This window comes from Talpa occidentalis, unplaced genomic scaffold (genome assembly GCF_014898055.3).
Source record: "Talpa occidentalis isolate TD23 unplaced genomic scaffold, MPIMG_talOcc4v2.1 talOcc4.9, whole genome shotgun sequence".
Taxonomy (NCBI): Eukaryota; Metazoa; Chordata; class Mammalia; order Eulipotyphla; family Talpidae; genus Talpa; species Talpa occidentalis.
This window is the reverse complement of record NW_023605305.1, coordinates 86,311,366-86,325,039: the sequence shown is the minus strand read 5'-3', so window position 1 is coordinate 86,325,039 and position 13,674 is coordinate 86,311,366. Positions and strand designations below refer to the sequence as shown.

General features: G+C 35.2%; 1 protein-coding gene and 1 long non-coding RNA gene across 3 annotated transcripts in view; one reads left to right on the top strand and one right to left on the bottom strand.

Annotated features, from left to right (window-relative positions):
• Window positions 1-13,674, top strand: part of GABRB2 (gamma-aminobutyric acid type A receptor subunit beta2) — a 230,187-nt gene that overhangs the window by 108,845 nt on the left and 107,668 nt on the right. For both annotated transcript variants that reach the window (XM_037500281.2, XM_054691147.1), the window contains exon 6: window positions 4,719-4,801. In XM_037500281.2, the coding sequence (XP_037356178.1) occupies window positions 4,719-4,801 (83 nt within the window). The remainder of the gene's footprint in view (window positions 1-4,718; window positions 4,802-13,674) is intronic.
• The window catches only part of LOC129145114 (uncharacterized), a 36,072-nt gene continuing 33,624 nt past the window's right edge, over window positions 11,227-13,674 (bottom strand). The window contains exon 3 of the long non-coding RNA XR_008550200.1: window positions 11,227-11,325. This is a non-coding gene — a long non-coding RNA (uncharacterized LOC129145114). The remainder of the gene's footprint in view (window positions 11,326-13,674) is intronic.

Genomic DNA, 13,674 nt, shown 5'->3' with positions numbered 1-13,674 from the left:
CTGTGAATTAGAACAATATCTTGAATAGAGTTGGGGATAAGACATTGCTTTTCTTCAAAAACGTACAGATGTTGAAAAAAAAATTTTGTGTGGAAAAAGTGGATGGTTGTTTAGATAAAGAAATCAAAGTAGAAGTCCGAAGTCACTTTGTTATAATAATCTCTGGTTGAAATTGTAGTTTCTCATATGATAAGACACTTATTTAATCATACATCCTAGCTCCTTCAAAGAATTTGCTGACAGACCCATAGCATTTGACATTGGTCATGATTCTATGATATTTCCTATTGGCTATTAGCTAAGGGGCAACAGAATCTAGTATTACTTAATAACTATCTTGTGTCATCTTTAAACTTGATTCCACTTTTTAGTATATGTGCTGCTGAAGCAAACACTAAACTTGCAATGATATGGTGGCGTCACAATATCTCAGCTAATGACCAATAAAACATCCATTATGACTTTGGTACAAAATGCTGGTATTGCTGTTGTAATATTTTGATTTGATAGATGCTTTTAGTGACAACCTTAGGCTATGTCAGTTGTTTAGTTTGCTTGCATCATGTCGGTATTTTATGACACAAGTCATTTTTTGGTTGATAGTGTCTAGTGGCTAAGGAATAAAAATATCCAAAGAGCTTCTGAACCAGTTGGAGTATTGGGACTCCAAAGAGATGGCTTTCTTTATGTAAGAAGGCACATTTTCTCCTTTAACTTGAGAAGATTGTCCTCAGGTAAGTCAGATACATTCTGGTAGCCTCACTGACTGTGTGCTTGGTTTGAAGACAGAACTGTCTTCCTATGTTTCACAGTTGTCCTGAAACTTCACAAGTATGCCTGCCTGATGAGTTACTAGCCTCCTTTCAAAGGCTCTTGGTAGTGGGGTTGAGTCATGTAAGGTTCATTTGGAATGTTTATTAGGATTCATGTAAATAAAGAGCCCAGTAAGTATATTTGTTGTATTGACTTATTCTTGAAGAAACTTAGCCCTGTTATAAATCAGTGTCCTATAGAATAGATTTTGATGCTTATCACTGAACATTTCTGAGTAAGAGTCTTCTGTAAAGATGATTTTGACTTTCAAATATGTCTAAAAAATTTTTGCATAAATTAAATCAGGTACTTAGAGAATTGCTCTAAAATCTCATTTTGGCAATGTTAATTATCATGACGTTCTTCTTTTTGATGATGATTTTTAATCTTGGGTTGGTAGCATGTACCAGGCACTGGGAAAAGTGCTTGAAATACAAATTCGACAAAAACATGAGTGGTTCTAATTCTCAGAAAGCACATTGAAAAAGTCTCAGGTTTGTTATATTTGTCTGTACTTTGATCTGTCAAGTAGAGTTTCATGTACTCATACAGAGTAATTTTTTTTTATTAAGAAGCTATTTACACTACCTTTTAGTGTAAGTATATATTTAGCAAATGCTAAATATGTATTTTGAATATAGATTATATGTAACAATATCTATTAGCAGATATAAGTGTGTATGTTTGGAATCATTGTGAGAACATTTTACATTTCTTCATGTATACAGATACATACATGTGATACTACCAAAAAAAAAAAACACTGGTCAGGTCACTTAAGCTATCACTGTATCTTACTTACCAGCAGATAGTAATAAGTATAACAAAAGTTGCAATGCATTTTATTTGTTACAGATCTCATTCTACTTTTATCATCTCAAAACAAATTAGGAAGGCAAGTTTTTAATTCAAATTTTCAAGGGAAACCAAGTGTTGGAGAATTTAAATGACTTGTTCCAGGTCACTCATCCTGATCTATATAAACAGGATTCCAAATGGAATGTTTTGGCTACAGATTCTCTGCTTTAATTCAGTGGGAGATACAAATTCCTGGTAAACATGGACTAGCAAACATCTATATATACACTTAGTTTTATGGAGTGTATTATAGCATCAAAAAGAAGTAGAGCACTGGTGAAAATATGAATGCTAGCTAAACCACTTCTAATTTATTTTTAAAGCATGAATAGAAGCTCATTGCTTCTGCAATAGCATTAGTCAGTTCATTTCTCATGCTCACAGCATTAGTGTTCATAGCACTAGCTCACAGATGTTGGCTTCCATGAATATGGATCAGCAGAATGTGTGAACCACAACCTATAGTAGCAATTACAGACTTCACCTCATTTACACAGTTGGGCATCTGTTTATGGCTCTCTCCTTTCCTATCCTAAGTGTGCCCTTGTACCTTTTATGTCCTTTGTCTTCATTCTGTCAGATGAAATTAGTGTTCTCTGCTCTCTCAAGACTAGGATCACTTCTGCTATTTTACATAAATAGCATGGGAGTTAGGTATGCCCGTCATTTGAAAATTTCTCTTCTGCATAATACAGATTTCTGCCCATTAGTGGCAGTTCATATTGCATCTACATGTTAAAAAGTATTGTGGACCAACGAGAATCCAGTCAGGTAGCACATAGTCAACATGAATCGTCATATTTTAATCCTGAGCAAAGAATCATATTTGAAAGTTCATTTTTATAGAATGTATGAAAGTTTGTAGAGTGTATGAAACTAAGTATAGAATTTAAAATATAGAATGTATAAATATGAAATATACAATGTATAAAATAAATGGATCAAATATAGAATGTATCAATATAAAATCTTTGATAAGTCCCACTAAAAGTAGAAGTGTTCCTTTTTGTAATGTAACTGCTGATCATATTTATTTAATGTTAATTAAGTGGATTAAACTTTAGTCACTGTTAAAAATATAAAAAAGAATCCCTACAAACCTAAGACATATTATAATTTTAAGAAAATAAAGGAAGACAAAAAAGGCATAAAGATTTTTTATTAGCAAAATCAACTGCTTACCTCTATAATTTATCCATTGGCTGCCTTAGAGTAAATAGAACAGAGTCTATACCTTTAAATAACTTAAGTTTATTGGAAGAAATGCTGTTCCTAAAAGAAAAATAAGCAAGTTAATTCAGATTGTGCTGATTGCTTGAAGGAAATACACAAATAAGAAGGAGTGAGTATTAGCTAAAATAACCACTTTGGGTTAGTTACTTAGGAAAGGCCTGTCAAAGGAGGTATTTTCGAGTCAAGGGATCAGGAAAGAGGACTCAGTAAAGATCAGGGTGGCATATATTCTAGGCAAAGAGAATACATTAAAATTCTGGATGGTAGTGACTACAGTATGAGAGAGAAAGGGTTGAATTATTCAGGCCAGAGTTGGCCAAAGCCAATACTTAGGATTTTATTGGAAGAGTCACAACACATTTTTAAGCAGAGGAGTAATACAATCTGATCTACATTTTTTAAAGATTTCTGGCTGTTGTGTGGATAGTACTGTATGCCATGCAGAGGCAGGGAGACAAAGCAGCTGTTGTGACTTGGAGAGGGCACAACAGGCATCCAAAGAGGTGAGTCAGAGTAGCCAACAGGACTTGGTGAAGGAAAGCAAGGAACCAAGAATGAGAGTGGGCTCTAGGATTCTTAATGGAGCAGTGATCAAATTAGGCAGCAAAAACTACTTACATGAAGTCCATCACTTATTCCTTCCTCCCTATAGCTGAGCAGTGGGACTCTCTACTGCCTAAGGAATTCCCTCTACTCTATCCACTGGATTCCTTGTCTAAGCTTTTCCCATAGCCTTTCTAATGAAAAGGTCTAGATGTGGACTACTTCTCCCAAGCAGGGGCTGGGGTCTTTTTCTCTGTCCCTCAAAAAATACAATGACCCTCAGAATAGAATAGATCAGGTTGGTCAAACTCAATGTCATTTCTGCCCTCTAAAATTTTATGTTCTTTAGTATATTTCTTCTAATATATTGCATTTATATTATTTTTAATATTCTCTTGGAATTATCAATTCTTACAGAAATCTTGATATTACCGTCAGTGTGGCAGAATTAGAATACCTAGGTTGTGTTTTAATCCTTGCAGTTTTTCATACTTTAATGCTGTCTCATTGATCAGAAACATATACTGATAAATCATTTAGGGCTGTATGTGTGGTTTTTTTTTGTTTGTGTCTTTTTCTAGTAGAGAGATTAGTATAGATTAGTGTAGTATAAAGAACTAGAAAACATAAAGGGAAATAGACATTCATTTCTCTCTGATAAAATAATACAGATACTAAGTGGTCTAAAGAAAGAATTCTGCTAGCTCATAATAGGAAGCTGTAAGAAATCATGGGGATATGAGAGTAGTGAGCACAGAGCAAAACAGGTAGTAGATGAAAGGTGATTTTGTGTTGTGTTAAAGCATTTGCAGAGCGCTAGACTGTGAGGAGATGGGATAAAGTGATAGATCTAAGTGAAGTCTGATGGGAGATTAGGTCTGTAGAGTCCTGAGAAAGGGAAGAGGAAACAAACATGAGCAGAAGAGGAGTATCAACACCAGTATTCTCAATCCCTTGGAATGCATGTAAACTAGAATAATGGAATTGCTCCTGCCCACCAAACCATTGAGGAACACGGAACTGCCTGTTTAACAAGGAAAGGTAATTTTGGTACAAGCGGGTAATGGTTCACGTTTTGGGACAATACTGATTTAGTCTCTTCATTTTGCAAATCAGCGTAAAGCTCAGAAAGAAAAAAATAGGTATCCAAGGTTGTGATGATTTTTTTGTAATCACTCTTCATGAGATTCAGTCTGTCCGCTTTAATACTTGGGTTTAATTTTTCCAATTTCAGCTACATTCCAGTTAATCTATCATTATTTCTCTCCTAGAATCACAACCACAGCTGCTTGCATGATGGACCTAAGGCGATACCCACTGGATGAACAAAACTGCACCTTGGAAATCGAAAGCTGTAAGTCTTTCTGAAGATCTAGCTAAACTGACTGTCTCAGCTTGGAGGTTCTCCTTAGGCTTGGAGGTTCTCCTTAGGCTGAGGCCTCTTCCCCCGGTTCATATCCAAACCACGGGTTCAGCAAGGTTTCTGCACAGAGCTTGGTGTGGGGGTATCTATTCTCTCAATGCTATTGTGACTCTCTTAGTCCCATCCCTTAGTCCCTGGGTTACATGAACAGGAAAGAAGTAATCCAGCAATAAAATGACAAAGCAAAGGGCTTGGAAGAGCAAGGGCTATTCTAGGCATTTAAAGTATGGAGTTGGGGCAAAGAGCTTCAACAAGCTTCGAGAATAGATGGCGGTGCCAGCAGGCTGACCTGAGATGCCCTAATTGTCTTTGCCTCTCCTGCACGCTATCTCTTGCAATTTTAAAATGAATGTAGCCTTCTGGATTCATTATACATTCATAGAGGATTGATGGAATGTTTCCCTTCCCCCCAAGAGACTATTTTCAGGATCTAATTTTTTTTTTTCATATTCTTGCCAAAGGCAATATGAGAAGCAAGACTAGTGTATGTGTGTGTGTTCTCTTTCCTGGGCTGACCTGTTTTGCACTACTGTTAATTTTCTAGGCCATAGTTTCAGTATCCTTCGTGACAGTTCTATCCCCTACCCTGTGCAGTGGGTGAAAACATTGATTTTATAACCAGGTCACACAGGGAGGTTGTTTGAAGTAGAAGATAATTTTTTTATTTCTTTTCTTGATCAAGTTCTTGCCATGTTATCATGCCTCCACCAAACAATTGGATGATGATTTTATATCCAGCATTTTGATAACGAGTAACAACTGCTGTGAGAATACTCTAAGCCATCACAAGTAGCTCTAGCTGAGGCAAACAGCATTACTTAAATCACTGCTCAGAGCAGAAATATGGCATTTATGACACATTGCTGATATTTTTGCCCATAAAAAAAATAGTTTCTAGGGCTAATTAATTGCTGTAAAAGAAATAGCTTCCATACTTTAATTTCCAAATCATCATTATATTCACATTCGATTTCTTGTCAGATAAAACTATTTAGTGAAATTGACCTAAAAGATTTTTATGATTATTTTTGTAACTATATTTGGGATAACTTTGTGTTTTCATAACTTCTGATAGTCTTGAGAGTGTGGAATGATTTCTTCAAAGTCCAGATTCTTTGGTGGTTTCAAATTTTTGATGTAAGGATATTTTGGGGAAAGTGCATTGTTTTATGACACTTATAAATTTTGTGCTGGAGACTGATTTTTTTTGTGGTAGAATTTGATCGGATTTTTAAATAATCGTACTGGTTAAAATACTTGCACTGATGTGATTTCATATGAACTTTCCACAGTACTCTCAGATGGGTAAATAATGCCTATATATGTAAAGAATTGATGATGAAAGACATTAGCAGCACTGGGTTTTATGTAATTATAATTCTGACATGAATGTTTAATAATTAACATGATAATCCTTTAGACCCAGAGTTTAAGTTTTATAAAGGAACTTTTACATATCTCATTTTACTCCACAATTACACTTATGTATGAGGTAGAATTGTTAGGGTGGGGTGGGGGGCTTGAGCTTTATTGAAATATAACTGACATGTATAAGGACTTTGTGGTGTTTTGATGTATGTATGCATTGCTAAATAATCACCACAATAAGGTTAGTTAACATATCTATCACCTAAATAGTTTTTTTAACATAAATTTTATTTTTTAAAGATTTATTTATATATGCATACAAGAACTGGGGTACAGGCCAGAGGTGTGGGGGGTGAGAGGATTAATCAGGGACAGAGGGGTGATCAGAACAGGTGGACTGAGACTGACTGAAGTGCTCTGCTGAGGGGAGCAGCAGGCAAGGCAGGAGAAGTCTGCTGTGCCATGTGGGTTGCTCCCTGGCCTGCCAGGGATCAAACCCCTTGCTGCAGTGGCTGTAGATAGCTTCATAGGCTGCGTCTTAACCCCTTGCTCCAGGGAGCCCCTTAACATAACGTTTAGATAACAGGCTCATGAGTTTATTTTTGCTTGTGTTTTTAGTGTTTATATGGAAAAATATTAGCCTTTTCCCTTTGCTCTTTCTAGGAATTTTATGGTTTTCACTCTTTAAGTCTTTAATCTATTACAAGTTAATTTTTGTGAGTATGTAGCATATGGACCAAATTTAATTTTGGCTTGTGGATACTGAAGTTTTCCTAGCACCATTTAAGAGACTGTCTTTCTCCACTGAGTATTCCTGACTCCCTCATCCGCTCTTAGTTAATCATATATTTGAGAATTTCTGAACTCCCAATAATTTGTTCTATAAATCATGTTTGATTTTATGTCAGTACCATAATTTTTTTGATTATTATAGATTTGAAGTATAGTGTAAAATCAGAAAATATGATTCCTCCAGCTTTGTTATTCTTATTCAAAATTGCTGTCTATTCAGTCTCTCTTGTGGCTCTGCACACATTTCAGGGTTTTTTCTTTATATTTCTGTAAAAAAATGCCTTTTCAATTTTGATAAGGATTGCATTGAATCTATAAATGATTTGGAAAATATGGAAATTTAAATAATATCAATTCTGTTCTAGGAAATGGAATATCTATTTATTTGTGTGTTCCTCAGCTATTTTCATCAAAGTCTTACAGTTTTCAGTGTACAGATCTTTCACCTGCTTGGTTAAATTTCTATCTAAGAATTTTATTATTTTTAGTACAATTATGAATGGTATTGTTTTCTTTATTTTATTCCAGAGAGTACATTGGCAGGGTATATAAATGCAACTGAATTTTGTGTCTTGTGAGTTTATTGAATTCATTTATTATTTATAACAGTTTCTTGGCAGTTTTTAGGGTTTTCTCTATACAAGATCATGTCATCTACAAGCAAAGGAAATTTTACTCTTTCCTTTCTGATTTAGATGTCTTTTATTTCTGTCTTGTCTGACTGCACTGGCTAGGACTTCGGTACTGTGTTGAATAGGAGGGTGAGTTTGGGTTTTATTGTTTTAGTTCTGATCTGAGAGGAAAATCTTTCAACCTTTCACCATTGAGTATGATGTTAGCCATTATGGCCTTAATTATGTTGAAGTACCTTCCTTCTATACCCAATTTGTTGCTTTTCTTTTTGATTAGTCTAGCTTGCGGTATGTCAGTTTTATCTTAAAAAAAAAAAAAGAAATCCTTCCCTATATTCTTTTCTCTGATTTATTTCTGTTCTGATCTTTATAAACTTTGGATTTAGTTTGTACTTCTTTTCCTATTTCCTTTTGTTTAATGCTAGGTTTTTACTTTTTTTTTTTTTGATATCTATGTCTGTCACTATAACTTTTCCTATTAACTGCTTTTGATGCATCCCATAAGTTTTGGCAACATGTTTCCATTTCACTTGCCTCAATATGTTAATTTCCCTTTTGTTTTCTTTCTTCTATTTGTTACTCAGAATTGTATTATTTTATTTTCATCTGAGAATTTTCCAACTTTACCCCAGTTGCTGATATCTAGTTTTATACCAGTGTGGTCATAAAATACACTTGATTTAATTTTTACCTTCTTGAATTTTTAGGGACTTGTTTTGTGGCATAATATATAACTAATCTACATGTGGCCAAGAAAAATGTGTGTTCTGTTACTGTTGGATGGAATGTTCTGTATAGGTCCATTTAGAGTGCTGTTCAGATCTGCTACTTCCTTACTGATTCTTTGTCTAGATGAGCTATCCATTGTTAGAAGTCCCTAACTACTATTATATTTATTGCTATTTAATTCTCTTCCTAGTTCTGGAATATACATTCCAGTGTTGAATGCAAACATATTTATTGACCTTCTTAGTCAATTTATCCCTTTATTGTTATATAATAACTATATTTGTCTCTGAGCATTTTTACCTTGAAGTCTACAGGGTAGATGTTATTTCTGTCTTTTCAGCTGGGGAAACAGATTCAAAAGGTAAAGTTATTACTAAGATTTGTAGCCACTGAGTGACACTGATTCTGTGCTCATGTCATAATTGAGGACTGACTTATATTGATAATGCTACTAATATCAGAAAGACTAGATTAACAGTAAAGATCCCTTTTCAAAAAATTAGGATATTAGCCTGTCCTTGCAAAAAAAAAAAAAAAAAACCCTGCAAGGGTTGGGGGAAGCTTGTGTGTTTTTAGTAAGGCAGCAATTCATTGTTATAGAGAATGAAATATGGTGTCACACTAAAAATATGCTAATATCTGGTCCCTATATTCCAAGTAGGTCATTAACTAAGTGTATTAAAATGAGTTTCTACTCCCCTACCTCAAACAACTAACTTTGAAGTTGATGCATGACATTCTACCTTATTCATACATTCCTTCCTGGTAGGCAAACTCCAGTTGTGCATTTAATCTCATTCTCCTTCTCTCTCCATCATGTCACAATTCCCTTCCTCTCCTTCTCCTTTATCTTTGCTTCTTTCCTCCTTGCTACCCTGCTTTACTTCCTGTTGTTCCTCTCTCTCTCTCAATTGTAAATGATCCTAATAGTGGGTCGCTAAGCCACTATCATCTTGTCTCCCTAACAACAATTTTTATATTGTGTTGATTTCAAAGAGGATAATATAACTTGATTCTGGGCAGTTTGGAGTAGGAGAATATCAGAATCGAGCACAGTCTTCATTCATGAGTATATTGATTCATTCAAGAATTTGCTCATTCTTTAAATATTTATTGAACTAATTATTTAACAGGTATTAAAATAATCTCGAGATATAATGGTGAATAGAAGTAGACAATATACTTGTCCTTTATTTTGATGAGGGAGATTGATATTATCTAAGTAAATGAATGATGTAATTATGTATTGGGAAAATGAATATAAAATTGTGTTAGTGAAAAGTACCTCCTAGATGAAACATTTAGTTCTTAAGATGTTAAAGAAAGAATAGAGCAAGTCTTGAAATAAAGTATTGAAGATTCTAGGTAGTCAGTATACACTATGCTTACTACATAGTTTTTCTTAAATTTAGGGAATGGAGAAGTTCTGTAAAATTAATGGGATTTGCTGAACCCAATGGACCAACTATTTTATGCAGACAATAACTAGGTCCTTAATTGCCAATAAAAAGTGGAAATATAGTCCCAAATATTTCAGTTCTTTTACTTACCACCCACTTCTCACCTTTTACTTACATGCTTCTGTTATCTGTGTGTTTGAAAGCAATTAATCACACTATGTCTACATTCACATCCATAACTTGTATGTATCTTGCCTCCAAACTTTAGGTCAAGTTGGAAAAACGACAGTAGAATGTTCATTTGTATTTCTAGGGAAATATCTCCCTAAAATACTAAATGACAACAAAGTGATGCACTTGCCAATATAAACAAAGCTCTTTCGAGTGTTCTCACTACTTAGGAATATGATGAAGTATAATATAGAAGTAATGAATTGTCCCAGGTGTGGGCATGATTTGAAATGGAATGCTGACAAGTAGAATTTCAGGACAAGTCAAAAAACTCCCCCTTTTTTAAAAACATCTATATTAAGTTCAAATCACAATATGAGGATATAATATATAATTACACTACAGGTCATTTGGCTTGCTCTATCCAGAAATGAAAAGTGGTTTTTAAAATAAAGGGGGAAATGTGAAGGGATTACTATACCTTTGAATTGGGAATAGCTCTATTATTGAGCCAGAAATGCTTTCTAGTACCAATATCAGCTATATGGCCCACCTTCCCTTTTCACAAAGGTAAGACTGTTTTAAAGTCTTCAACCAGGTTCCAGACTCTCATGGATTAGGTAAAGTATTTGTCTAAATGGGAATATGGAATTCTCTCAACTAGACCCATTGACAGGCTGCTCATACTACTTAAGACAGAGGTTCCTATTTTCCACACTTGTTTGTGTATTTTGTCTCACCTGTGTATGGAGCAGCCTCTGTCTAGGAGACTAAGGTCAGTGCTCTGATTCTCAATGTTGGTTTCTCAGTCATTCTCAACATTAGTGTTCTCTACAGTGGAATAAAGGATTAGCCAACAGGCATCTTCACAGGGCTAGGTCAAGGATTTGCTGACACATCCAGTAGGGTCTCTGCTTCTTTGTGGAAGCAACAGAAATCTGTTCTTGCCCTGACTCTTGAGTCACTGATTATCTGTATGGTGGGGAAAATGCCTCTGTTTCCTCATCTGTAAAATAAGGGTAAGACTATTTACTGCATGAGTTTGTCATGAGGTTTAGATTAACTAATTCAAGTAAAGATTCTAGCACTTTTTCACAGTGTAGGTATCGAATAAACAGTGATTTTGATAATAATTATTGTTATAATAACTTTCATTTTTATTGTATATCTTAAAAGCCCCATAGTGCCACAGATTTGCCCTAAATATAAAAGAACTAATAAATCCAGTCAAGGAGAAACCAAATCACAGCATATCCTTCTCAGCTTTTGTAGATTTTGTTTCTGGCCCTGGCTGTTACATTCCAAATAAGTCTCTGTCAGTAGGGCTTTCCACATCTTCATAGACTGCCTCAACCAGCTGTGCCTACAATATAAAATGCAAATTATTTTTTTACATCTGCCAAAGGATAAAGAATTAATTATAAAAACAATACAAAGAAGGAGATGTAAAGCTCTTTGACATCTCTGCTTAGATGAAGTGTAAAGGACATTCCACTTTTATACTAATCCATTTATGGTTTTGTTAACATTGAAACTAACTGAAGATGATAATGATCACCAGCCAGCCATCTAAAGCCCCTATATTCAGGGTAGTGGAAGGTCCTTGTGAGTGTGTGAGAATGGAAGCACACGTCTTCCTAGAGACATTCAGCTCACTTTAGGAAAGCAGAAGACAGAAGAGTGCTTGTCATCTGATTGGATTCCAATTTAGATGTCATATGCAAACAACTTTCTATTAGATGATCATGGAACTAAGGTGCTGTTTCTTTTCCACAATTTCATTCTTAATAGTGCTTGTACATAAGTCAGTGTAGATGGATACATTGAATCAGATTGAAATTTTTAATCCAAGTTTACTATGGCACAGGGTTAATATTTTGGGCCCAGGTTGTGCTATCTACTTGCTAATACTTCAGTAGATTTACAGATAGTATTTTTAAGAACATTGAGTGCAGTGCGTTCCTTCACTCCTAAGGTGAAAGTGGTAGCTGCCTCAGAGTATATCAGTAGATTTCACAATGTCTGTGCTAGAGAATGTTGTGGTCAGGCAGGGTCTATGCTGGTGTGGTATAGTAAATGGGAGAACTCTCCTTGAACACAGGTGGCTGACAGGACTGAATGCCTCAAACTTAGTGAACCAGTCACTTAGCTTCTCCTGACTGTAGTTCCCCATCTGTGCCATATTGTGATACCTAATTAGTAATGAGTTAAGACAGTGCTTTGCAGTGCTCTGTACTGATACTTTGCAGTGCTCTGTACTGATACTTCCATAAGTAGCAGCTGCTTTACTTATGCAGTTATACTTGAGTATGGTGGTCAGTAAGATCACAGAATTTTAAGAAAGATTTAGGAATCAGAAAGCCAAAATGTGAATAATAATAAGTCATGGAGTATGAAGAACCCACAGGAAAATAAAATGAGTGGGAGGAAGGAGGGCATTTACACTGAGAAAGGGAACTTAGGGAAGGAGGGGAGCAGTATTTGAATCAGATACTATTTTCAGGTAACCACAAAATTTCCTCTTGAAAGATCAGAGCTGTCCACCCTAATGGCAAAACTAGACTAATTGTAAAGGATGCCAAAAGTCAATTTGGGGCAGAATGATTTCTGGGGTTTTGGTTTTGTTTTTTTTTTTAAATAAATGTTCATAGCACAGCTGGTGGAAATCTGGTAAGTTGTTGATATCATAACACTATTTTCTGGGAAAGAAAGAATTACATTGGGCAATAAAGGAATTGTTTGATTTTTAAGAATCTCTGAGTAAATAGTTACTTGGCACCGGCAAAAATATGTGGGGCCTTAGGTAAAGGACAATTAGGTGAGCCCTGGGTTATATGAGGATGCAGGTCCCATAGGCGTTTACTTCTGGGAACAATTCTTTTAGGAAGTGATGGAAGTCATTTCCCTGCTAAGATCTGAAGTAGAACCTTGTGTGTGGTTATTTAACTAGCCATCTCTATTTTTCTCAGATTTTCCTCACAGGAATCATTTTACAGTTGTCTCTATGAGGAGCAAGGCAAAGACCCCCACATTTTCCTGTTGTTCTAAATAACCTAGCACTCCCTTCAGGGTATTTGAGCTCCTTAAGACTTTAAGGATCGTAGCAAGTTGAGAGAATTTGCAGGTGCAAGCATGCATGCTTATAGGGATGGTGATGTTAGATAATGGACCTATCATGTATTTTAAGTGATCCTTGAATTATTTCAAATTATAAAAATACTCCTGTAACATTCTAGTGAGACTTACTTATAATTATTTATCAAGAATCAAGTAAAAAAAGATTGAAAATGTTCCATGGTATCACTGCATAAAAATTTAGTATGTTTTGCTCTCCTAGTTCCACATTTTCTTGAATTGTATCTAGCATTATTGGAAGGTGGGCAGGAGGTTGTCTGAGGGTACTGTGTTGGAATTACAACTTCCTCTAACAATTGTTAGTCCCTGGTGACAAGTGGCAGGCGTTGTATTCAGAACCTCTGGCACTTCATGCCGATGTATTTGTGACCTTCATGCATACCTGGACATGAAGACTTCTGCCCTTGCAGTTCTCCCTTCTTTACAAAGTAGACTTAGATAAAAGGGCTCATCTTCATATTAGTATGAAAATAGTGAATGCTGAAGGCTTTTTCCCCTGAATAAAAAAAAAAAAAACTTTTATTTTTATATATATTTTCGTGTTCTCTATATATAGTCTCTACTCCTTCAATCTCCC